This window comes from Globicephala melas, chromosome 17 (genome assembly GCF_963455315.2).
Source record: "Globicephala melas chromosome 17, mGloMel1.2, whole genome shotgun sequence".
NCBI lineage: Eukaryota > Metazoa > Chordata > Mammalia > Artiodactyla > Delphinidae > Globicephala > Globicephala melas.
Genome location: NC_083330.1, coordinates 17,032,585 through 17,059,673, shown reverse-complemented (window position 1 = coordinate 17,059,673; position 27,089 = coordinate 17,032,585). Strand labels below are relative to the sequence as shown.

The 27,089-nt window shown below is 46.0% G+C and overlaps 1 protein-coding gene across 1 annotated transcript; it reads left to right on the top strand.

Moving 5' to 3' along the window:
• Nucleotides 1–27,089, top strand: SBSPON (somatomedin B and thrombospondin type 1 domain containing). The gene is made up of 5 exons (XM_030859569.3): nucleotides 1–214; nucleotides 11,125–11,319; nucleotides 20,126–20,216; nucleotides 21,738–21,914; nucleotides 25,902–27,089. The coding sequence occupies exons 1-5, from the start codon at nucleotides 1–3 to the stop codon at nucleotides 26,017–26,019; spliced, it is 795 nt and encodes a 264-aa protein (XP_030715429.2). The 3' UTR covers nucleotides 26,020–27,089.

The following is a 27,089-nucleotide window of genomic DNA, read 5'->3' as shown; positions in this document are numbered from 1 at the left end:
ATGAGGACCCTGTGGATGGCGCTGTGCGCGCTGGCGCGGTTGTGGCCCGGGACCCTGGCCGGCTGCGCCGACGCGGGGCGCTGTTGCCCCGGCCGGGACCCCGCCTGCTTCGCCCACGGCTGGAGGCAGGACAGGGTCTACGGGACGTGCTTCTGCGACCAAGCCTGCCGCCTCACCGGGGACTGCTGCTTCGACTACGCCAGGGCGTGCCCAGGTAGGTGGCGGGCCCGAGGGTGGGCAACCGGCCGTTCGCCCGCAGCGGAGGGGCACAGGGTCCCACGCCAGGGACCGCAGCCCGACAGCCAGGTGTCCCGGTGCCGTCTATCCCGACCCACCCCGGATGCCTCCATCCAGGGTCCTCCAGCACCCCGCTCTCTAGGTGCACCCCAGACTCTCCATCCTAGGGTCCCCAGCCCCGTCCATCTCGGGATCTCCCCGTCCTCTCCATCTAGACCTACGGCTCCAATGCCCCCCTTCCCACCAGAGCCTGGGTGGAAGGGGCTGGAGCCCTGTTGTCTGGAAGGGCGCTGGGCACCTCTGCCGAATGAATCCCTCCGCCTGGGAGCTGCGGCTTGGTAGGGCCACCTCCCACCTGGAGAGATGGCGCTGACAGGTCCCAGAGGCACGCCCCTGTGCTGGTTCTGCTGCGTGCAATCTGTTAACCCTGGAGGGGGTGATGAGCGGGGGGGACGTGTAATTATCCCACTTGGCGCCAAGGTCTTGTCCTGGGAGGGTACTTTCTTCTGAAGAACAAGTTCCTGGAGGACCACAGTTGTCCTCACCTGCACTCCAGCGTGTAGCACAGCCCCTTCCTCCTAGGAGGTGTTCCATATATTCGTTGAATTCAATTTTATCCATATAGCATGATAAAGATTTTTATCTCAAAGTTCCTAGTATGTTTTTAATCTTGCCGGTTTTCCTTTAGGGTCAATCTTTTTCATCTTTAAATCTCCCACAATATCACAGCCCCTGATATAGGCTCAACAAATGCTGATTTAATTAAATTAAAAGGTAAAGGAAGACATGGTGAGTACAGTCCTGAAAAACAAGGCGTACCTGAGAAAAGCCAGCTCTGGAAATAAAAGTAGCCCTGATCCCTGATAATCACATCACCCCAAAAGCCACACATACATTAGGGTTTGACCTCAAGGAGCCCAGTGTTGTGGGACCTTCAGCATCTTCCTGGTAACCTGCAGGGCTGTGTCATTTCCCGGCAAACCGGATGCCTGGTGGAGACTAGCACCCCTTCTGCCTCTTTTCTGCCGGGAGAGGCCACCAGCCCACTGCAGGACGGTCACCCAGGCCTGCTGCTGAAAGAACACAGTTGAAAAACATTAAGATTTTTAAAATCTTGATTGAAAGCTAATGATTTACCTGAGAATATTGATCTTTTTGATAAGCTTCTTTCCCTCTTCTGCTCCAAGGCCAGGGTACTTTACTACTAAAGTAAGGTGAAGAGTTACTTAGGGAATGTAGTACCCTTGGGCCAGGCGTCCCCTGCTCCCTCCCCACAGAATCCTCCCTAAACTCCTGTTGGCCTCAGTTACCTGGATCACTCAAACCTTTCCACCATGGCAGCCTCTCTCAGTAACCTTTTCTCTCAAGGGATCTGCCTACATTTTAAAGGTAAATACAGAATTCCTGCAGTTCAGATAATGGGCCCCAGTCTGTGGTAAGCACAGCAAGACAAAAACAATGAAGACACAATCTCTGCCCCCTGGAAGTTCAGAGTGGAGCAGGGAAACACACACAAAACCATTTGCAATACGCTAAGTGCCAAAATAATGGATCCGGGAAGCCAGAGAGGAAAAACTCAGAAGACCAGAGGAATTCAAGGAAGACTTCCCAGAGGAAGCCTGGTCCCAGAGAATGAGGGAGACGCCTCTAGAAGGGGAAGGGGGGTTCTAAGAGGAAAGCATCTCATGACTGTTCAGTGTTCCCTGTGAGCGTCAGCGTTTTGTGACAGCGCTAGGCTAGGCCCTAAGGCTCACCTGGGGAGCAAGACAGACAGCGAACGCCGCTAGACAGGCGAGTGTCAGGAGGAAAACTGGCTTTTTCGTGTGCCCTAACAGCGCTATGAGGAGTTGCAGAATCCTCCAAGTCTCTATTTGGTCAAAAATTAAACCCTCATTTTCAGTCCAGAGATATTAAAACAAAGAGCCTATCATTTCGGACTGAGGATTTATTGGGGAAGTAATGGCAGAAGAGAGAAGACCTTACCATCTCCGGGAGAACTCAGAAAGAAATCCCAGGACCTTCGTGGCTAGGAGGAGGCTGTGAGCTGTGGGCAAATAAGCCCAAGCCAGAAAAGGAAATGGTGCTAGGATTTTTTTTTTTTTTTTTTTTTTTTGCGGTACGCGGGCCTCTCACTGTTGTGGCCTCTCCCGTTGCGGAGCACAGGCTCCAGACGCGCAGGCTCAGCGGCCATGGCTCACGGGCCCAGCTGCTCCGCGGCATGTGGGATCTTCCTGGACCGGGGCACGAACCCGTGTCCCCTGCATCGGCAGGTGGACCCTCAACCACTGCCCCACCAGGGAAGCCCCCCTGCTAGGATTTTTAAAGGAGCATTTTCAGGAGCCTTAAATGCCCTTCCCCAGGGAGTTAAGAGAGGCTCTTGCAGGTCTAGGCAGAAAGCAGACTTGCGATGGAAAAGGCTCCTCGTTGGTAGATTCTCTGTGCCTGGAGTTTTGCGGCAAGGCAGTAAGAAAATAGAGACAATTGGAAGGCGGCCCACTTGGCGAGCCCAAGCCTGCTCTGTCCTCAGAGCTGAGGGCACGAGTGCAGGGCAGGACACAGCCGAGATGCTGGGTCTCCTCAGCCCTGGACCAGCATCACAACTGTGCTGACTTGGGGATCTGGGGAAAGGGGAGGTGGGCCTGCATTATTAACGTTTTCCAGCCGCAGGAGCTGGGGCTTTCAGAGGGCTCTCCTGTCACAGCGTTACCACAGGTGGGCAGCAGAGTGAGATCTGAACCCACGCTGCCTGCTTTCAAGTTGCCATCCACCCCATCTGTTTGTGGCAACTCATAGCTGTAATTGATCATACCAGATAAGGTGCAGCGGCGCAGAGCCTCCAGTTACTCTATGTACATAGAGCCATTCGGCCCCTTAGAATCCACTTCCTTCTTACCTAATGTTAGGTTAACTATTGATGCTGCCCGAAGCAGTTTTGACTGAAATGACATTAAACGTGAATGAAAAATGTAACTGTGTCAGTGGAACTTCTAGCGCGTCTGATTTTTTCATCTTGAGAAACACATTATTTTTTGGCGTGGCTAAGAGATGACCGTACTGGAACTTTTTTCTTCCTAAATAGAAAGATGTTGTTTTTTAAAATTTATTTATTTTTGGCTGCGCTGGGTCTTCGTTGTGGTGCGCGGGCTTCTCATCGCCGGCAGCTTCTCTTGTTGCAGAGCGCGGGCTCTAGGCACACGGGCTTCAGTAGTTGTGGCACGCGGGCTCAGTAGTTGTGGCTCGCAGGCTCTAGAGCGCAGGCTCAGTAGTTGTGGCGCGCGGGCTTAGTTGCTCCGCGGCATGTGGGATCTTCCCGGACCAAGGCTCGAACCTGTGTCCCTTGCATTGGCAGGTGGATTCTTAACCACCGCGCCGCCAGGGAAGTCTGAAAGTTATTTTTTTACTCAGTAAAATATAAAAATAAGTTGAATCTGAAGAATTACTAAACTGCCCAAGAAAGTCAATTCTGAAATTAATCATCTCCGAAAAATCTAATTATGTTGATGGTATGGGTTTCAACACCAATAACGTATCTTCGTAACCACCCCCCACCCCCCAGAGGATAAAGGATAGAGAATTCTCCACTGGCTGAGCCTGATCAGGGATGGGGAGAGACTGAGGAGGGGACAGGTCTGAGTTACCCTGCCCTGAAGAACTTCCTGGAAGGCTTGCCTATCAGACTCATAACACGCAGTCTCTAACTCATTAGATGGGTTCGTGGAGTCTGCATTCTAAGACCGTAGAAGCAGTAGGTTGCATTGGATCTTGGATGAGCAACTTAAGGACAGAGTAATCATTAACCCAAGTGGAGCGGGACAAAAATTGAGTCACCTCTGTAGCCCAGTGTCTTCTCCTAGATTTATGGGGAATCCAAGAAACCAACTGGCCGTGCTCTCCAGGTACCTCCCAGCTCTCAGTCTCCTTAGGTCTCACCACCCACCCAAGTATTCTTCATTTTGATCTCACTTTATGGATGAGGCAACCAGAGCACAGAAAGGTCAACTAGTGTGTCCAACGTCACACAGCTAATAAGTGATGAAGTGAGATTTGAACCCAGGAGCTCTGGGTCCAGAGCCCACACGTTTAAACGTTACGTTTTCACGGCCTCGGAGAAACTAGCCTTTATGAGAAGCTGTGGACTTCGCGGGTAGGCTCCATATAAATACTGGGAAAGTGAGTGAGTCTTCTTACTCCATCAACTATGCCCCTCAAGGGTGAAAAAACGTGTCCCACTCCTCTTTGCAATCCCATAAGAGCTATCGCAGTGTCGTTTACAAACATTTGTCCAAAAACATATGACCACTGGTTTCCACCTGGAGGATGTTAACTGTGACTTCAGAAGGCCGTACCATCTGAGGCATATCCACATGTCCTTTTTAAAAATAACATTCTCTGGGAATTCCCTGGCGGTCCAGTGGTTAGGACTCTGCGCTTTCACTGCGGAGGGCGTGGGATCGATCCCTGGTTGGAGCACTAAGATCCTACAAGCCACCCGGCGCGGCCAAAAAAAAAAAATTTCCTTCCTGTTCACAAAATATATGTTTGTTGCAGAAAGTGTAGAAATGCACAAAAGAATTTACCTGGAAACTTACTACCCAGAAAAAGCATCATTATCTTTTTGATTTTGATTCCCTTTTTTCTCCCAGGCTTGCATGGGGTCTAAAATTCTGTTTTTCTAAGGTGACAGTTCATGTCACTTTCTTGTTACCATTTCATAAACTTGTCCAGTTAACGTCTCAAAAGAAAAAAAAACGAAACAACCTACCAGGGGCCAGATAACATAAGTTTCTGCAAGAGGAAACAAATACTTGATCATTTTATTGGTGCTTTTTGAGGGGGTCCATAGGCACTTGGGCAATATTTATGCTCTCATTCGTCTTTCAGAGAAGTTGTGACAGGGTTCCTGGGAAAGGGTACACATACATAAGGAGAGGGAAAAAGGCAGATGACATACAGTTAAAACTGTGTCACCATGAGATGTGTGTGTGCGTGCGTGTGTGTGTGTGTGTGTGTATAAAGGGACGGTTTTATTTTTCCTCTGTAGATGGTCGAGAAACAGAAGTTACGCATCAATGGTACTGCTGCGGGTAAAGTGTGAAAAGAATATTTCCTTAGGAATGATAACGACTAGACCTGATTAGAACTTAACAATGTGAGGGAGAAAGTGCTTGAGTGTGGGTGGCCTTCAACTTTTAGGTGGCGAAGAGCCAGGCCGGCAGGGCCAGATTGCAAAGAGGAAGGCTTGAGTGTCTGTGATTAACCAAGGTGAGGCTACACGAAGATAAGCAAGGCCTTACATTAAGAAGAAATAATCCAGACTATATTTAGGAAATGAAGGAGCCTGGCTTTCAGCTCAGTTTGCTGCCGTGTGTGTGTGTGTGTGTGTGTGTGTGTGTGTGTATTTGGCATCATCAAGAAAGGCATTAGAAAACAAAAGTTTTTTTTAAAATTACCCTATGGTACCTGCATACTGAGAATAGTGTGTCTAGTTGCCACCACTCACCGGGCTGTGAATGGGTATGGGGAAAGTCCAGCGGTAATTCTGAGAGGGGAAACGTCTATAGAGAGATGTGTCCAAAGGCTGCAGGGAAGGGGGTCTACTGAAACAGTAAGTCCACCAGTGGAACAGGTAAGATAAAAGGGGGTCTACTGAAACAGTAAGTCCCCAAGTGGAACAGATAAGATAAAAGGGGGTCTACTGAAACAGTAAGTCCACCAGTGGAACAGATAAGATAAACACAGATTTTTTTCCACCATATTCTGAAATTCTCAAGTGAGGGAAATTGGACTCAAATAAAAGGAAATACCACTTCACGCCATAGATGTTAATATTAAAAGAGCTTGTCACTTTCAAGAGGTGGTACTGGCAGGGGCTAGACATGGATTAAGAAGGCCTTGACAGGGTGTGGCCGCCAGGAGAAGCTGGGCTCTACCTGACCTTAAGGCATGGAAAGCAATGCTCCTTCCAGTGGACACCCTGTGGGGCCACCATCGCCAGGAGAGCCCAGACAGCGCTCGCCCGGTTGAGGAGTGTCTTCTGTGTCTGGCTCTGGGAGTTTCTGACTTTGTCCCTTTCCTTCTACCGGCTTTCCTTCCCACCCTAGAGCCTCGGACAGTGCTTTGGCTTCTTACTTCCAGAGTCTGTTTGGATGTAGAATGTAATTCAGAAAGGAGGAGCAACTCACCCAATGCCATTTCATTCATTCATTCACTCACTGATTAGACAAATATTTGCTGAGCGCCTGCCACGTGCCAAGTGCTAGGCATGAAATAAAAAACTCGGCAATAAACAAAATAAATAACTATGTAATTTGAATTATGGAGATGTTAGAAGGCAAGGAGCACAGAGCTCTGAGAGGAAATAATTTTGTGGGGGGTGTGTGTGTGTGTTTGTGTGTGTCTAATTAGATGCGTTGGCCAGGAAAGGACTCCCTGAAAATAAAATAATTCAGCTGGACCTCAAGGATGAGCCGAACCCAGCCATGCCCAGTGTGGGAGGAACATTCCAGCAGAGGGAGAATACAGACAAAGGTCCCAGAGTGTGAAAGAGCCTGGGTGGGTGTGGCAGACGGGTGAAGAGGCCAGAGTGGGTGGAGCCTGGGGCAGAGGGGGCACTGGGGGTGCCTCCGGGTGGGAGCAACGGGCAGGCACAGACAGGTCACCCAGGACTTTGTGGCCATGCAGGGAGGTTGGATTTTATTCCAAATTCAATGGCAAAGCCATGGAAGGAGGTTAAAAAATCATTAAAAAAGAAAAAAAAAAGATTAGTGGTACATCTTTTAAGGTAATTGTACTTGGATATGACTGGATATCCTTGTTAGGACATGGAAAAACGTACCCTACTCTTGTGTGCAGATTCGTTATTGAACTGTGTGACTTACTTTTCTGCTCTTGGCTGTTCTCCTTGTGGCCGTAGTGGGGACGTCTGATAAACAGAAAGCTCCAGAGGAAGGGGTACTAGCTGGTACGTCATGAACGGCTTGATGATTCCTTGCGCTCTGGGTCTATCCACTGTCTCACTGCCCAGTGAGCCCAGAGCCAGAGGTGCCTGCTGGACCCAAAGTAGAAGCTTAGGAGTCTACTTCCTACCTCTACTCTCTTCTATGTCTTCTTCTCTGTCTCTGTTCCCCATTCCCTTATTATATTTCCTGGGATCACCTCCCCAAATAAATTGCTTGCATTCAGATCCATGTCTCAGGGTCTGCTTCTGGGGAAACTCAACCTGAATGTTATGTTGATTTGAAACAAAGGAGAAAAAAGGAGCTTTTGCCGCTCTTCCAGGCACCCATTAAATCTGGGCTTCTTCAGCCGAATAGCACAGGGAGATCGCCTGGAGGGGTGGGATAGGGAGGGTGGGAGGGAGGGAGACGCAAGAGGGAAGAGATATGGGAACATATGTATATGTATAACTGATTCACTTTGTTATAAAGCAGAAACTAGCACACCATTGTAAAGCAATTATACTCCAATAAAGATGTTAAAAAAAAAAAAAGAAAAAAAAATCTGGGCTTCTTTCCGCTAAAAGGGGTGGGAGGGTGTCATCAAATCCCAAGTATTAAGACACAGGGAAGCTGGGGCAGACTTGGAGTTAGGAGATGATTGTGCTCACTGGGTAACAGTCTGCCAGCCCCCAGTGACAGCCAGGGAAACGAGAAGGATGAGAAAGTCAGATTTGAAGACAGAATATTTTGATATGCCAAGTATAGATGTGAGTTAGGTAAGCTTTAGTGGGAAGGGAACACTAATGGAAGAGTTCAAAAGGAAATCTGTGTCATGCAGTTGAGATATATGACTTGTGGTAATAAATCTGTCAGAAGTTTCTGTACTTCTCCCAAGCTCCGTGACAAAAGATCACCTGTGACAAATTGTAATCCAAATAATCAAAAGTTCACAAGTTAATTAATAATAGAATTTTTTGTGCAGAATAGGAATAAATACTTCAGACTCATCTTCCAGCTCAAAATATTTTGTGGAACCCCTTTCCACTGGTGAAACTCTATGTGAAGTTTTATCACTTTCTCTGACAGTAAAGTCCCCGAGATGTGATTGTTCAGGGCCCCAGAACTTTCTGATTCTCTTTAAAGTCATGAATTGGAAAGACAGGGCATAGTATTTTGCCAAGGACAAACCTTAACCTATAGGAACAACAGTTGATTCAATGATTCTGTGATGTGAGGACGTTGCCTATTGGTCAAACCAAATAAAATAAACATTTATGAGACATGAGACACAAATATTGAAGAAATACTGAGAGACTAAATTCATCCCCCCATGTCAACTTTTACCATATGGGCAGGGTGTAACCCAAGGCCGTATTACTAAGTTCTGAGTTAAAGCCATGGCAAAATTGTGTGTGTTTTTTTTTAAAGTGCTCCCAGGACCTCCCTGGTAGTCCAGGGGTTAAGAATCAGCCTTACAATGCAGGGGATGCCACTAAGCCCACGTGCTGCAACTAAGACCTGATGCAGCCAAAAATAAATAAATAAATATTTAAATAAAAAAAGAAAGTGCTCCCTACTTAGGCTATAACTTTTTTTTTTTTTTTTTTGGCTGTGCCACACGGCATGTGGAATCTTAGTTCCCCAACCAGGTATCAAACCCGTGCTCCCTGCAGTGGAAGCATGGAGTCCTAACCATTGGACCACCAGGGAAATACCACAAAGTTGTATTTTATAGTGATGTCTAAATGTTTAATCTTTGAATTAAGTGTATTATTTTTATTTTATTATTATTATTTTTTTGCGGTACGCAGACCTCTCACTGTTGTGGCCTCTCCCGTTGCGGAGCACAGGCTCCGGACGCGCAGGCTCAGCGGCCATGGCTCACGGGCCCTGCTTCTCCGCGGCATGTGGGATCTTCCCGGACCGGGGCACGAACCCGTGTCCCCTGCATCGGCAGGCAGACTCTCAACCACTGTGCCACCAGGGAAGCCCTAAGTGTATTATTAAGTGTAGTTCAAGTCCAACATACCAGGGCAGGACTAGCTAGACTCAGGGATGAAGAGATTTGGGGGAGAAAGAGTTATTAAAGGAATTAAGGACAGAAGGTGTCTTTCTCAACCAGCTCCTAATCTGGCAGCCTCTTTAAATGCCTTCTGGTTCTATGGGCCAATTAAATCAGGGGACTGTGAAAATAAAATGGGAAGGTCAACAAGAGATGAAGAGCAGGAAGTGACCTGTTATTGATTTTCCAAAGGATGTGTGCGTGGCAGATACTGGGAACCAAGTCTCACGTGGCTCGTTCTTGCTTCGTTAGGTAGCTGACATGTGATGCCTGTGAGTTTTTAGATGATTAGTAACAGCATCTTTTAAAGCAGTCTGAAATTTTTGGATTACTGACCGAGCTTTATGTTGTATGTGACCCTTTTCATGTCAGGTGTAGTTATGTGCTACCAAAGGATACAGCTTCCAAACGCCATGAACCCTAAACTAGAGTTTGCTGAGAGGCAAAATGAGTTTTTTCAGGTACAAACTGTTGGAAGTCCAATCGGATTTCAAAGAAGTTCAGGTGTTTTCGTGGTGAAGACTCTGGAAACTTGAAAGTATGAGGGTGATTGGGAAAAGTGGGTCACATTTTGTGAGAAAGAAAGAGTTTTGGCATCCGGTTCAGGGTACATCTTCTGTCTCCTTGTCCTTATATCCAATTTCAAGTCCTCAAGTAATTCAATTTAAAAACTCATTACGGGGCTTCCCTGGTGGCGCAGTGGTGGAGAGTCCGCCTGCCGATGCGGGGGACACGGGTTCGTGCCCCGGTCTGGGAAGATCCCACATGCCGCGGAGCGGCTGGGCCCGTGAGCCATGGCCGCTGAGCCTGCGCGTCCGGAGCCTGTGCTCCGCAACGGGAGAGGCCACAGCAGTGAGAGGCCCGCGTACCGCAAAAAAAAAAAAAAAAAAACTCATTACGGTCCTTTTAAAAGACTCCTTGGGATTTTAAATGAAAAAGTTAAATGTGCAACCGCATTGATTTTACAGTCTTGGACAGAGCATTGAGAGGCAGATTCTCACCCCGACTCTGCCTCTTCATGCCTGACCCTGGGTATTCTTACCCTCTGTGGGCCCTGGTTGCTGGTCTCTAAACTTCGCCTCTTACAGTGTATGAGCCTCTGAGCCATGGAGGATGGGACTAGAGCACCCAGGAGAAACCTGCTGGGTAGGGGTCCTTCGTGCGGCCTAAGTCATGTTTTATGGAGGCACATTTCCCAATAAGACTTGGGCTTCCCTGGTGGCGCAGTGGTTGCGAGTCCGCCTTCGAATGTAGAGTTAACGCTGGTTCGTGCCCCGGTCTGGGAAGATCCCACGTGCCGCGGAGCGTCTGGGCCCGTGAGCCATGGCCGCTGAGCCTGCGCATCCGGAGCCTGTGCTCCGCGGCTGGAGAGACCGCGGTGGTGAGAGGCACGTTTACCGCAAACAAAACAAACAAACAAACAAACAAAAAATTGACCTGGGTAAGTGGTAGGAGAAATACCTTTTCTTTTTTATATATTTTTTTTCCTTTATGTTTTCTACAATGAATGTGTGTTATTGTTATCATAAAAATGTTCTGGCCAGAGGAGGATAAAGTTACACTCAAAGGAAAACAAGAGCAAAGACCTGATCTAAGCCCGGGGAGTAAGAGGAAGTACCCTGAAGACATCTGTCTCTTTTACTCGGGTGTGTCCTGGCTCAGACCCATCTTCATGATCCTGGAACATCCGCCTGCCTCTAAGAGATACTCATTTATCAGTTCACCATCAGGGCGGGTGGCATCAATGTCAACTTGGGGTGTTCCCCCGATCCAGGGCCGGGTCCAGGCGCAATGTACGCGGGCTGAACTTGACTGTGTGCGTTGGCGGGAACGGCCGGGCAGGCGCTAGGTTTGCTCAGGTGTGCGTCCCGTCGTGCTGTTTTTCAGCTCGCCCGTGCATCGTGGGGGAGTGGAGCCCCTGGAGCGGCTGTGCGGACCAGTGCAGGCCCACGGCCCGCGTGCGGAGGCGCGCGGTACGGCAGGAGCCCCGGAACGGCGGCGAGCCCTGCCCGGCCCTGGAGGAGAGAGCCGGCTGCTTGGAGTACGCGACGCACCAGGGCCAGGACTGCGGGCACGCCTTCGGTACTGCGCTTTCCCTGATCGCTGCCCCTGGGGTCTCTGGTGACTTTCCATCCCTTCGTCCCATAGAAGGCCATGTGCCAGGCCGGGAAATTTCCATGAGCTGCAGGGAATGGGATGGGCCAGTCTGCCCAGAGGAGATAGGAAGCTCAGGAAATACTTGATCAAGGCATTATACGTCAGCTGTGTAAAGGCCTCCTCCCACCGTCTCCCAGTTACAACCCGGCGGTGGCCCCTTGCCGCTGTGCGTGCGCCCGGTGTAACGGACGCGCATTGTGGTTTCTGAGCAAACTCAGTCAAGCTGACCACAAAGGACTTCAGGTAGGATGAGAGTATTTCACTCAGGCTAGGATGTGTCCAGTAAGGATAACCCTGTTTCACCTTTCAAGGTCATTCCTGTTGAATCACGCATGCTTGCATACATGTGAAACTAGTAGAAAACATAGAAATTCCGAAAGGATGATTAAATGATTAAAACACCTGCCTCTCCTCTCAAGCCGTCTGGATTGGAGCTGATCGGATCTATGATTCGGGAGGATCGTTCTGGCTGTGGCGTGGCCAAGGAGACCAGGAGGCGGCTTGATCACGAGTCAGGAGCCACAGGAAACACACAGACACAAACAAAAAGGCCAAAACAGGGGTGTTCATAGGGATTGAATCTGATAGAGCGAAACACTGATTTCTCAGGGTAGCAAAGATCCCATGTTTTTCATAGGAACCTGGAAAATTCCATGTCAGCGTGACCCTCACTAAGCCATTTTTTCCCTTTTTTCCTTCCACACACAAATATTTATTGAGAGTCTACTTGATGCCAGGCACTGGGCTGAGTGCCAGTTACAACGGGGGAAAAATGTTGACATGGAGTCTGCTTGTCAGGGAGATCACAGTCTAGTGGGAGGGGGAGATGATACGCAGATAATCCTAGGACACCAATCCCAGGAAATTACAGCTTCAGTGTGGTACCCCAGGTAGTGCACAGGGGAGAGGTGTCGGGAGCTGTGAGTGTGTGCTGGAAGCAGATTCCCCCAGGCCTTGGTGGAGGAGGGCAACCCCAGAGGCCAGGAGGGGAGCGACTTCCCTGAGGATGTGGAGATGAGGCTGAGAACTGCAGAGCTACGTAGGCAGAGAGACCAGTGTGGCGAACCAGACAGTCAGGTGCAGGGCGTTTGAGGGATTTGGGGACTGATCTAGGAAAAACGCATGACCACGAGAGTCAGTAACACAAAACAACCTTACAGGGTTGCGTGAGAGGGGATGTCCAGAGGCTCTGATATGGCGACCCCCATACAGAAGGGGAAGAGAGGAATCTGCCAGGAGCTTGTGTGTCTAGGTGATGTTAGCCAAGCAGCGTGGTTTGGAGTCTCTGGGGGCTTCAGAGCGCAGGTGCCATGATGGCTTGGGGTCTTGTAACCATAAGGCTTTACCTTATCAACGGCCGGCCAATGTTGGGTGTAATTTCACAGGGTATGCAAAACAGGCAGGACCTAAATGACTAAAAATCTGCTTGTTTGGCTATTTTAAAAACAAATTGGGGCTTCCCTGGTGGCGCAGTGGTTAAGAATCCACCTACCAATGCTGGAGACAAGGGTTCGAGCCCTGGTCCGGGAAGATCCCACATGCCGTGTAGCAACTAAGCCCGTGCGCCACAACTACTGAGCCTGTACTCTAGAGCCCGCGAGACACAACTATTGAGTCCGCATGCCACAACTACTGAAGCCCACACGCCTAAAGCCCGTGCTCCGCAACAAGAGAAGCCACCACAGTGAGAAGCCCACACACTGCAACCAAGAGTAGTCCCCGCTCGTCGCAACTAGAAAAAGCCCCTGCACAGCGACGAAGACACAGTGCAGCCAAAAATAAACAAATTAAATAAATAAAATTTTTTTAAAGATTGGATGTATAAAAGTTTGAGTTTGGTGCCAGTAGCTATTTTTTTTTTTTTTTTTTTTTTTTGCGGTACACGGCCCTCTCACTGTTGTGGCCTCTCCCCTTGCGGAGCACAGGCTCCGGACGCGCAGGCTCAGCGGCCATGGCTCACGGGCCCAGCCGCTCCGCGGCATGTGGGATCTTCCCGGACCGGGGCACAAACCCATGTCCCCTGCATCGGCAGGTGGACTCTCAACCACTGCGCCACCAGGGAAGCCCAGTGCCAGTAGCTTTTGAGGCTAACAGGTCTCAGCCTGCTGTGAGAAAATAAACCACCTAGGGCCCATCTTTGGCTGATTTATATAACACGGGGGAGGCACAAGGCCCATCTGAGAAGCCAAAGGAAGGCCAGTGTGTGGGGAGCAGAGAGCGAGCCTTCTGGGCTGACACCCCCCTGGATGCAGGGCCTTGGGGTCCCTGTTTAGGATTCTGGTTGTTTTCTTAAGAGCCGTGGAAAACCTCTGGGATGTTTTCTGCAGGTGCCAGTGTGATCAGATCTGTGATCTGAAAAGATCTCTTGGGGAGTGGAGTGGGTAGTGGCAGGGCCAGGGCAGAGGCCCTTCATGGATACAGCAGTCGAGTTGAGCTCGCAGGGAAATAATTTAGGGCTCACAACAATGGTCACAGAACGAGCTCTCATTCAGCTCAGGCACTCTGCAGAAACACTACAGAAAGGCTGAGGGAGGAAGTCGCTGTGGGACATTATTGATTTTTTGGATGGCTGTCACAGCCTATAGCAGATCTATCAGAAAAAGCAACTGCACCATTCAGTTATAGGGATTGGCTGCTAGACCGTATACCTGCAGCACATCTGAATCTTCATTGTGGCTCCAGGATGCCCAGACCCCTTCCCCTTCCCAGCCCTGGATCTCTTCAGAGAAGGATGATGCAGGTCACAGGAAAGGGAACAGGAAGCATGAAAATGCATATCTTCCATTTATTTGTATTTTCTTCAGTTTCTTTCATCAGTGTCTTATAGTTTTCAAAGTAGTGTTCTTTCACCTCCTGGTTAAATTTATTCCTAGGTATTTTATTCTTTTCCATGCAAGTGTAAATGGGACTGTTCTGTTAATTTCTCTTTCTCATAGTGTGTTCCTATGAGAAACCGAATTCTTTTATTTGTTCTAACCGTTTTTTGGTGTAGGCTTTAGGGTTCTCTCTATATAGTATCATGTCATTTGCAAATAGTAGCAGTTTTATTTCTTCCTTTTCAATTTGGATGCCTTTTATTTCTTTCCTCTTACCTAATTGCTGTGGCTAGGACTTCCAATACTATGTTGAATAAAAGTGGCAAGAGCGCCCATCCTTGTTTTACTCCTCTTAGAAGAAAAGTTTTCAGCTGTTCACCATTGAGTATGTTAGCTGTGGGTTTGTCAATAAGACCTTTATTATATTGAGATACGTTCCTGTTATTCCCAGTTTGTTGACATCAACAACATAAATGGATGTTGAATTTTGTCAAATGCTTTTTCTGCAACTTTTGAGATGATCATATGATTTTTATCCTTCGTTTTGTAAAGGTATCACATTGATTGATTTGCAAATCAATGTAACCATCCTTGCATCCCTGGAATAAATCCCACTTGATTGTGGTGTATGATCCTTTTAATGTATAGTTGGATTCAGTTTGTTAATATTTTGTTGAGGATTTTTGCATCTATGTTCTTCAAGGGTATTGGACTGTAATTTTCTTTTTTTGTAGTGTCCTTGTCTGGTTTGGGTATCAGGGTGATGCAGGCTTCATAAAATTTGTTTGGAAGGTTTTCCTCCTCTTCAATTTTTTGGAAAAGTTTGAGAAGGTTATTAAATGTTTTTGAATGTTTTGTAGAATTCTCCAGTGAAGCCGTCTGGTCCCGGGCTTTTGTCTGTTGGGAGATTCTTTTATTACTGTTTCAATTTCCCTCTTAGTAATCAGTCTATTCAGATTCTCTATTTCTTCGTGATTCAGCCTTGTATGTTTCTAGGAATTTATTCATTTCTTCTAGGTTGTCCAATTTGTTGGTGTATAATTATTCATAATAGTCTCTTATGATCCTTTGTATTTCTGCGGTATTAGTTGTAACTTCTCCTTTTTCATTTCCGATTTTATTTATTTGAGTCCTCTTTTTTTCCTTGGTGAGTCTAGCTAAAGATTTGTCAACTTTGTTTATCTTTTCAAGAACCTGCTCTTAGTTTCATTGATATATTCTACGTTTTTTAGTCTCTATTTCATTTATTTTCATTCTGATCTTTATTATTTCAGGAAGAACTGAAATAATATTTTTAATCCTCATGAAACCAGGACTTGATAAACTGTGAAATTCTCAGCCTACCAAAATGGTGAAGGACAGTAAAATGAAGAGATTCGCTCACAGGAAAACATGTTCTAGAGGAACACACGAAGGGTGTGGTTGTATTTCTGAAGTCAATACTTCAGAAAGCTGGAGGTAACAAATTATCACAAACTTAGTGACTTAAACAACACAAATGTATTATCTTAGAGTTTTATAGTCAGAAGTCAGATAGGTCTCACTGGGCTCAAATCAAGGTGTAGGTGCGGCTGAATTCCTTTCTGATGGCTCTGGGAGAGAATCGGTTTCTTTGCGTTTTCCATCATCCAGAAGCTTCCTTGTCCCATGGCCTCCTTCCTCCATCTTCACAGCCAGAAACATTGCGTCTTTCTGTGCCTTTCTTCCACGGTAACATCTTCCTCTGACTCTTTGAAGGACCCTTGTGCTTCCATTCAGCCCGTCTGGATAATCCAGGATGATCTCCTTATTTTGAGGTAAACTGAGTAACAACTTGAATTCCTCTTTGCCTTGTAACATAACATATTCACAGCTTCTGGGGATTAGGACACAGACATCTTGGGGAGGGGCCATTATTCTGCCTGTCATGGACGTAGGACAGTGTCACATTCTTGGTTTACACATGAAGACATTGGAACTCAGTAAGATGACAGCATTTGTAAAGGGACCAGAATTTAAACCTGGATCTCATGGCTCTAAATCCTGTGGGTTCCCCCCCTTGATAGTTTTGCTGTTAAGTGTTATCATTAGTTATTATTATTATTATATTGCAAATTAATATTGATATTGTAAATTCATTACTATTCGTATATTAGTAGTAGTATTATATTTTAAAATCACAGTTACAGAATCTGGTAACTAAGTAGAAATATAAAGGCCATGCAAGGCCAGTGAACGAAACATGATCACTGAGACACTCTTATTAATAATCGAGTAGCCATTGCATTCTTTCTGTTTCATTTAACGTGTATCATGAGTCTATTTCTATCATAAAAACAAATGCAAAAGCCCATATTATATATTTGTTGCCCATCCTGACAATTGTTTATATGCGTTTTCCTCTTGCGAGCTTGCCGTGCATATCATGAACCGTCTACTTCCAGGCTGGTGTTATTTGTCAAATTTTCACTCTGTCGTCTTCTACACCATATGCTACAGACTAGTGGTTCTAAGCCTGCTTTTGTGGCACCCCACTGTGTCAGAGGGCTTTATGAAATTCTCAAAGCAAATTTAATTTACTTTCATGTTCAAAGTAAGCAGGTGCAGTGCCACGCTTTTAGAAGTGGAAGTTGTTGTAAAAGCGAACAGTGGTAGGTGGAAGGGATGCCAGAAAAGCTGGCAGATAGTCTGTTAACAGAGAATCTATTACATTGAATATTGTTGCCAGAAAGGGGAAAGGAGGGGTAGCTGACGTTTATTGAGAGCCTGGGGCACCGGTTACGTGCTTCCACACAGAGGCAAAAGCGGGGCTGGAGGCAAAAATCATTTCTGAATTACTTACTGTTCTTAAGTAATGAAAAATTGAATTTCTGGGGGATGTTGAAAAGTGGTGCTGGTTCAGAGCTCGCCAGGAGATCTGGATCGTTTACTGTAGACTCTTGCCAGAGGGAAGGACGCCCCCCTCGATAGAATGTGCCACCGAACAAAGCCCGGGCTGGAGGAGGCAGGAAACGGAGGAGACAAGGTCCAGGGTTACTGGCTTGCTTCTCTGATGGGTCATAAGCACAGAGGCTTGACACTGGGCATGGATAGGAAGTCTTCAAGAAGCTAGTGTCTGTACTGGGGCTCCTGCTTGGTCATTTACTAGTTATTTTCCCTTCACTTAACCTCGAGGAGCCTCAGTCTTCTGATGAGAAAACCTGCTCAGAACACCTCTTGACAAAGCTTTGGTGAAGATCGGTAACATACGACGTGAAAGCACCTTGTAAACGAGCAGGCTAAGGCTGCACACGTTCAAGGAGCCATGCTGCTCCAGGCGTTAATCTGCGCCCACCATGAGCCCTCCGCCACCTCCTGGACCACACTTCCCGCCCCTCCCCCATGCCTGAGGGAAATCCGAGGGTCAGGGCTACCATCTCCCTCTCTCCTCTCTCAAATCTCACTTCTCATTAAGGGCAGCGATCAGGCACAGAAAGGGAAAACACAGCCGAATTTAAGCAATTCATCGGTAATATGCTGCAATATTGAAACTTAAAGGAGTGAAACTTTGTCATCTGCATTGCAATAGAGGCAGCCTGCCACATTTCGACATGAGCCTTGAATACGTTTCTTAACCTCTCTGGGCCACAGTTTCCTCATCTGTGAAATGGGGAAATAATAGGGTCTATCTCAGAGCAGGGTTATGATAATTAAATGAGTTAACACATGAAAAACACTTAGCATCATGCCTGGAAACTTAGAGGTGCATCACTGTTAGCTTTTATTTTTATTATCTTAGAACTTCTTCTTCAGATTTTGTATCAGAAACTATAGTCATACACTTGCCCTCTACTTCCTAACCAAGTTTCCCACCCACCCTCCGAGTTACACATTAAGTGCATTGCCTTTGAACTTTTGTAATAATACCTGCAGTACCAATTAGGAGCTCAGATAAATGTTTCACGCTAAAGAAACACATCCTGAAAATGTTATAGTTTGACTGATATAATGCTACGTGGATGTAGCAGTAAACGCATTCCTCACTTAGTGAATAAGCCTATAAATGCGTCAGAAGAACAGAAATGAAAACAATACATGAGAAAATGAAAAGCCTTTCGCTGTTTGTGTTTCTGATAATTAGGTCTAAGAGAAACAGAGAAGGATCCTAACGTACATGCATTCACTTGTCCTTTTTGATTCCGTCCGTGGATTTTGGAAGTGCAAAAGCTACAGTCACATTTAGAAAGAATGACATGTTCTCTTTGGAAAACAAACATGTTAGCACAGCGAGGAAGAGCCACTCGGCTGGGAGTCTGTAGTTTACAATAGATGTGGGTAGCGTTCAGACTCCAGAGATTAGGTGCTCAGACACACGGGGCAAAAGCTATGCCTGCGACGCTTAGGATCAAGTGGCTACACTTGTCTTATATTCCCATGCCGTAGAAGAATGACTCCTCATTCAGAAAATCTAAAGAAGAATTAAGGCTGCCATCTTGTGGCAGGAAGGAGCTTAGCAAGATGAGCATGCGGGCTTGAAGCCTCTATTTTGCTGCTGGTACCCGCACGCCCTTGTGCTCTTGTTGATGATGGGGCATCGCAGAAGTCAACCTGAGCTGGTATCTCCCCTTCCTGGGATGGTCCAGTTTCTGAAAGGAAAGCTAAGAAGGATGGTTGAGCCATCTCAGCTGCAAGGCTCAGTATAGGAACAGAAGACCTCAGGGAAGTAGGACCCGTGAACCGTGGTGGCAATTTCATTCATTCATCCATTCATTCATTCCCTCATCGACCCATTCATTCCTCGCACACATATTTACTGAGCATGTAAATGTGTGAGGGCTCCCGTGATGAACAAGGCAAAACCCTGCCTTTCTTGAATTGACAGCAGGGTGGAATCAAGAGGTTATCTCCAGGTGCTACACAAAGCAACAGATGCCCGCCCCCCCCAGACTAAGAGATGAAACAGGAGGTAGACAAACAAAATAAGAGAGCAGAGGTGGGAGGGAAGGATTTCTGGCTGTTTTCTTTTCTCCCACCCAGAGTGTCAGAGGTGGGAGTGGGGGGAGGGGCGAGGAGAGGTGCTTTAGGACCTTCCTTCTCTGAGTTTGGTGTAGAGAGAGTGCTATGCCGCCGGCACCTGGTGGTCACACCCTGGGCTCTAGGGTTGATGGTGAAACTTCCAGGCTGTGGTTATCAGAACACCTGGGAACATTGACCCTTTCCTCTTTCTGTTTTTTCCCTTTCTCATTTCCTGTCTCTGGTTGTCTTTTTTTTTCTCCTTTTACCCCCTTTTCTCTCTTACCTTCCTTCCTTCTCTGTCTCCTTTTTCTTTATTCTTTCTATCTTTCCCTTTTCTTCTCTGTGTCTCTTCTTTCCATTAAAAAAAAAATCCTCGGGCTTCCCTGGTGGCGCAGTGGTTGAGAGTCCGCCTGCCGATGCAGGGGACACGGGTTCGTGCCCCGGTCCGGGAAGATCCCACGTGCCGCGGAGCGGCTGGGCCCGTGAGCCATGGCCGCTGAGCCTGCGCGTCCGGAGCCTGTGCTCCGCAAGGGGAGAGGCCACAGCAGTGAGAGGCCCGCGTACCACAAAAAAAGAAAAAAAAAAATCCTCTCCCTTTCTCTAGTACCTTACTTTTTTCCTTGGTTCCCCCGACCTGCCCATCTTTTTATTATTCCCTCTGGGCTGTGCTTCCTGGCCCCTCTCCTGCCTTTCCACGCGGTGTTATCACTGCAGAGAAGCGTGCTTATCAAAAGCCTACTGTTCCCTTCCCTACCCAACTACACTACACAAAGCTTTATGGAATTCGTTTCTGGGGACTCTGACTTCACCTTCTTGCACTCCTTGATGGTGTCCCATAGATTTAGGGATGGAAGGCTTTAGACGGGTTTGAAACCAAGTTTGGGAAATGTCGCTCTGGGTACTTCAGGCTTCACGTGTTCAAGGTCATTCTCCTTTTCCAGTCCCTGCCTTTATAACTACCTCTGCGTTCAACAAGCAGCGAACAAGACAAGCGGCCTCCCCACAGTGGTCCACAGACACAGAGGATGCTGGGTAACTTGCTGTTTTTTTTTACTTATGTTTTTCCGGTTAGTCGGTCAAGTCAGCCCACAAAGGTAACTTGCTACATGGGTTTTCTTCTGTTATTTGTTCATTGACAAATGTGACTCTTTATCACAGAACTGGGAAGTACTTGTCCCTCCCCTGTTTTACGTTTAAAAAAGATTTGTTTCTGGGGTCTGATCCCTGAGTAGAAACATGCTGTATAAAAATGAGGTGATACTATTTTGTCAGTCCCACTAAGGCTGCTCATCTTATAGTCCTTAGGGGACTGTGGACTCCAGCACCGCCTCTGTCTGGTGAATTTGAACGTGGCCTCCACCTGAGCTCTGAGGACTTTATCAAGACCTAATGGCTCAGGCTGGGAGGAACCTCTGACCTCATTAGAAATCCACCCTTCTGCGGTCAGAATAGAGACGCCAGACGCACTGCATGTTCTAATCCCCACACTACCTCTCACTGCTCCTTAGTTTTCCTTCTTGTAAAATGAGAATATTAATTCCTACCCTGTGGGTTGCTATGAGAATTTAATGAGAAAATATCATTGAAAAGATGTCAGAGTTAAGCTGTCTGAAATTGACTGAAGCTGTATCAAGAGAATTTCCTCCCTTAATACCTTAAGGTATCTAATAAATAATACTTACCGTCATTAAAGATCTTCTTTGAAGCAGATTCTCCAGACACTTTCCATCTAACTTTTTACAGCTCATAATTGTATGGATTTAAAAAAAACTAGCCCATTTTAGCATAGTTAGGACCTAAAATGCCACATTGTTTTGTTTCCCTGAAGAATTGCCAAATTGTGTTGCTTTTAAGTACAAGACTCTAAAATATTCATCCATGTCTGGCTGCGCCCCCAGAGCCTTCAGAGTCTAGTCACTTAATAGAGTGTTTCCTGCAGCTCAGTATTAGGTGACACTAGTCTGTTACAGGAAAACATGTCTCAGCTTCCCATGTCCTTTTATCTGTGATGCCCAGTGTAACTTTGATGCTTGACTTCAAGTCAAAACTCATCTGCCAGGTGGGGAGAACAGGGAAGGCCCCAGGAATGTTTGTGGGGCAGAAAAACACAAGTGCTGGGCTGGAAATCCAGGACTAGCCGTCCTGGGGCTCACATGTTCTCAGGCTCAAGCAAGGTCTTGTTCACTTTCTGTAATTCATTAAAATCTCAGCAAAGTTATCATGGGCAATTTTCCTGCTGACATGTGCTTTTAGACACAATTTCGTGGTCAGACTAGACAGAATATGAAAACAAGTTTCTGCAAATTCGTGTTGACCAGATAATTCAACCGTGGACTGAAAAACAGCAAAAACGTTCAGTTGTCAGTCAGACATCATAGCTCAGCGAATGAGAAACCTGACAAGGCATTCTGTGACCTGTGACCACGCAACGCCCTACCTTCTCCAGGCTGTCCCGTGTCCTCGGGGAGTTCCGGCTTCCTAAGCCTTTCTCCAGCGTTAGGCCATTTCTAATTAACAGCAAGTGAACTCGCTCCTTTTTTTTTTTTGCCCTAGATACTGTATGGAGTTCAAGACAGAGTCATTGACTCACCACTGCGCCACGGAGAACCGGCCCCTGACCCGATGGATGCAGTATCTCCGAGAGGGCTACACGGTGTGCGTAGATTGTCAGCCTCCAGCTATGAACTCTGCGAGCCTTCGATGTTCTGGAGACGGCCTGGACTCTGACGGGTAAGGGAGGGAAACTGGTTGGAGGATGTTTCTTGGGACTCATTTGGGGAGATCTGTCCTCTCCATGTCTTGAACAGCGGACCAGGATGTAGCAGATCAAGGCATGATTTGGGGAATCAGAACAGTGAGGAGAACACTCCATCTGGCAATTCCAGAGTCCAGGACCCAGTTCATACTCTGGGACTTAGAGGCTCTGTATCAGAGATGCGTGAGTGAATTTGGATATTGGGGTTCAGGCCGAGCTCACAAGTGACTACCGAAGACCTGTCCAGTAGCAGCCGTAGACACTATATAAACCGATGAGTTTGTCTTTGCTCTAATAATACTGTATTAATGGACACTAAAATTTCAATTTTATATAATTTTCATGTATCATGAAATATCCTTTTGATTTTCTTTCAACTCTTTAAAAACATAAAAATCATTCTTTTCTATTACTATTTTTTTTCATTGAGGTATAGTTGATTTACAATATTATATTAGTTTCAGGTATACAACATAGTAATTCAAAATTTTTACAGATTATACTCCATTTATAGTTATTATAAAATATTGATTATATTCCCTGTGCTGAACAATATATCCCTGTAACTTATTTATTTTACACACAGTAGTTTGTACCCCTTAATCCCCTCCCCCTAGTTGCCCCTCCCCCATCCCTCTCCCCACCTGGTAACCACCAGTTTGTTCTCTGTATCTGTGAGTCTGTTTCTTTTTTGTTATATTCACTAGTTTGTTTTATTTTCTTAGGTTCCACATATAAGTGATAACATACAGTATTTGTCTTCCTCTGTCTGACTTATCTCAATAAGCCTAATACCCTTCAGGTCCACCCATGTTATTGTAAATGGCAGAATTCCATTCTATGTCTGAGTAGTAGTATATATACCACATATCCATTTCAACCATTGATAAACACTTAGGTTGCTTCCATGTCTTGGCTATTGTACATAATGCTGCTATGAGCATTGGGGTGCATGTATCTTTTCGAATTAGTGTTTTCGTTTTGTTTGGATATATACCCAGGAGTGGAATTGCTGGGTCATAAGTAAACATCATTCTTTACTCATAGACTACACAAGGGGGTGGGCTGGATTTGGCCCATGGGTCACAGTCTGCTGAACCCTGCCCAGGTGATTCGTACCCACTGCAAAATTTCAGAATCACTGCTCAGTGGGGTAGTCATAAAATCATGACTGAGATAGTAGCCGTGTGCCCAGCTCTGCAGGGTCAGAAACTCTTTTGATGTTCGGAGCCCCCATTTCCCAGTGTGGGGGGCAGGGGGTTCTCCTCGCACAACACGAAGCCATTCGTGGGACGCCAGCTGGGCATCCAACAGTTTAGCTCAGTTCTGACACTATCTACCCAGTGATGGCATCAGATGCCACAAGGTGAGGGGCTCAGTCCTACAAGACCGTTCCCTTCCGCAGCCCCCTTCCAATCCCATCCTCAAGCTCAGGCTGTTACCTGTGCTTCTGACCAGCTGGCTATAAATCGGAGATGCCCATGACCTTCTCCTCAGGTTTGATTAATTTGCTAGAGCGCCTCACAGAACTCAGAGATACATTTACTTACTAGATGACCAGTTTATTGTAAAAGGATATAACTCAGGAACAGCCAGATGGGAGAGAGGCACAGGGTGTGGGAAGGGGTGGCATTCTCCCCACATCTCCACGTGTTCACCCGCCTAGAAGCCCTCTGAACCCTGTCCTTTTGGCTTTTACGGAGGCCTCATTATGTAGGCATCATTGATTAAATCATTGGCTATTGATTGATTCAACCTCTGGCCCCTCTCCCCTCCCTGGAGGTTGGGGATGGGAGGTGGGACTGAAAGTTCCAACCCTCTAACCACCTGGTTAGTTCTCCTGGCAACCAACTCTCAACTTCAGGTGCTTCCAAAAATCACCTATTCACATAAACAAGACATTTGCGTCACTCTCAACATTTAGGAAATTCCAACGGCTTTGGGAGCTGTCAGCCAGGAATGGTGAACAAAGGCCAAATATACTTGAAAAATATATTTTGGTCATTTGAATGACCAAATATATATTTCTTGTAAATCATCGTATCACAGAAATCTATAGATCGTCCAAAAGAATTGACCCTTGAAAACATTTTACCACCCTAAAAATCCATGCCAGTCCTGTACTTATCTACTAGTTAAATCCGATAACACTATTCATAACCAAAAGAAGGGTAGAATTTGTGATGGGCACGGGTTATGGTTTTAAATATGTCAGACAGAACTGGGAAAAATACAGATTTGAAAGAAAAATACGGACCTTCCCAGTTAATCATTATTCCCATAGTATATTTTAATATTTAATAACTTGAATTTATGTTTATTAGTCCCCTGTGCCCAACAGCCTCTGTACTGAGTACACATACGAACAGTAAAGTGGGTAAGGAATTCACATGAAATAGAAACTTAATATCTAGACTTAATATTTTCCTGACTACCTCATCCATATTTTAACTTTAAATGAATATTATAATTTAATTTGTACCTGTAAAGCACCTTCAACCCAGGCTGAAATTCCAGTGACTTTAAAAATAATAATTTCAATAATATGGCTTTTTTCTTTTCACTGCTCCCATTTTTCATTATGGAATCAAAGAGCTGGAAAGGATTTCAAGGGATCGTTTGGTTCAGACCCCTCTAATTTATTTTTATTTATTTATTTTGCGGTACGCGGGCCTCTCACTGCTGTGGCCTCTCCCGTTGCGGAGCACAGGCTCCGGACGCGCAGGCTCAGCGGCCATGGCTCACGGGCCCAGCCGCTCCGCGGCACGTGGGATCTTCCCAGACCGGGGCACGAACCCGTGTCCCCTGCATCGGCAGGCAGACTCTCAACCACTGCTCCACCAGGGAAGCCCTATTTTTTTTTTTAAGAGGGTATTAAATCGTTTATTGATTACATGATAATGATAATGATACACTAGCTTCAAAGTTTCCAGAACCACTTCGACCTCTTTGGCTGGATGAGGCACTAGCCATCTCTCGCTTAGATAGGGCTTTCCTTTCTTCACAGTTGTGGCCATTCACAGTGTGGTATTTCTGAATGACAATCTTGTCTACGGAGTCATGGTCATCAAAGGTTACGAAAGCAAAGCCTCTCTTTTTGCCACTGCCTCTGTCAGTTGTGATTTCAATCACTTCAATTTTCCCACACTGTTCAAAATTATCTCTTAGGTGACGTTCTTCAGCGTCTTCCTTAACGCCACCAACAAAAATCTTTTTCACAGTGAAGCGGGCACCAGGTCTTTGAGAATCTTCTCTTGAGACGGCCCTCTTTGGTTCCACCACTCTGCCAGCCACCTCGTGTGGCCTTGCATTCATGGCCACAACCACCTGCTCCACAGTGGCGTACGTGACAACCCCAAAGCCTCTGGAACGCCTGGTGTTTGGATCCCTCACTACCACACCATCTGCGAGCGCTCCCCGCTGCTCACAATGGCACAGTGTCTGTCTGAGGACAGACACTCATAGGTTATTTCAAAGCTCAAGCCTCCGAGGAAGAGCTTCCGCAGCTGTTCGGGCTCTTTGGGTGACTCTGATATAGACATGACAGCAGTGGAGGGGGCGGATGTCGACAATGCTTACTCGGCGGCACCCACAGGCAGAAAGGCCAGACCCCTCTAATTTAAATGTACACAAAACAGAAAGCCATTTTCCCTTACGTAGCGCTTCATATGCTCAGAGCAAGTGAGAGACACGAATGCAGTAACCTCAAACTACAATCTCAACAGGGGGTGTTCTCAAATAGGGATTAATTGGTAACTTGTTGCAACAGAGCCTGAAGAAGGGAAACTCAGTTTTGTGATCATTTTTTTTTTAATTTCAATTTGTAATACACTTCAAAACTCAAGGTGTGATCATTTTCTAAAAAAACCCAAAAAACAACAAATCTCAATTTATAATTCCGTAAATTAGAATTTTCTTTGGTATGCTTTAGCATAACTCACATTTTCAAAATATCATTTCAGAAATCAGACCCTCCACTGGCAAGCAATTGGCAATCCTCGATGTCAAGGAACTTGGAAAAAAGTTCGGCGAGTAGAACAATGTTCCTGTCCAGCTGTTCACAGTTTTATTTTTATATAGATCGTGATACAAGTATTTCAAAATGTGCTTGTAAACATGCTAAGTACTAGCAAGTCATGTTCAGCGCTTCATAATTCTTTAAAAACCCTTTGGCCAGAGTTCCTGAATATATGTCGTTGCCACACTCTGAAGTAGAGAAGGGAAATTTGGGGGCCAGTTCTCAAGAAACACAGTGCCTTTATTTTCATTTTTACTAAGTTGAGGACCCACCCTAAAGTCTCCTGTGGTTTTCTGTCCTCGATCTGTCACCTGGAGTCTCCTCATTCAATAGGTGGCCCATTGGACACAGTGTTCATCTGTTTGCACTAAACTTACTACATTTTAATGGTCCATTTATTGGTAAGTTGTCATTTAAGGGTATCCACGATTTGAATCTTGCATTCTTTCTTTCTATTCTGTAATCTCTTAAAAACTTCTTTCTTTAAAAAATGTCTACAGATATATGTACACTCACACATACATTTCCCATGTATTATTCCATAAATTCTGAAATAATAAGTTCAAGCAAATTGTCACAAATAATTTTCCACAGGACAAGTTGTCTGAGATTTAGTAAGCATTTTGTTATGCGAAACCAACAGTTCTGCTAAAATTACTTTCTTTTTCGTTTTTGTTTTTTTTTTTTTTGGCCGCGCTGCTTGGCATGCGGGATCTTGGTTCCCCGACCAGAGATAGAACCCGTGTCCCCTGCAGTGGAAGCACAGAGTCCTAACCACTGGACCGCCAGGGAATTCCCTAAAAATACCTTTTTTTTGAAATAGAAGAAATTTTCTTCGGTTAATTGAAAAGCATCAATCAAACGTTCGTTATAGGTCAGCACAAGTTCCTTTAAATGTTATAATTTCCATGAAGTGAAATTTTGGCACCAATGAATGAAACAATTGCTTTAATTATGGACATTCTACCATCATTAATATCCAAAATTATCTCCAAGGCTTAAAGCCTGAAGTTGACTAAAATAATTTTGGAGTCCAACTTCAAGTTTAATTGAAGTAAACTTACTACTTTTTTCCCCCCCTACAGCACGTATTTTCTTTTGTTTGGAGTAGAAGGCAGAGGTATAGATTATG

Excerpts from the sequence above, each read along its gene's own strand:
- SBSPON (XM_030859569.3), top strand. The coding sequence starts at position 1 with ATGAGGACCCTGTGGATGGCGCTGTGCGCGCTGGCGCGGTTGTGGCCC. Across the intron at positions 215-11,124 it reads CTACGCCAGGGCGTGCCCAG|CTCGCCCGTGCATCGTGGGG; the intron begins GTAGGTGGCGGG and ends GCTGTTTTTCAG. Across the intron at positions 20,217-21,737 it reads ACAGACACAGAGGATGCTGG|ATACTGTATGGAGTTCAAGA; the intron begins GTAACTTGCTGT and ends TTTTTGCCCTAG.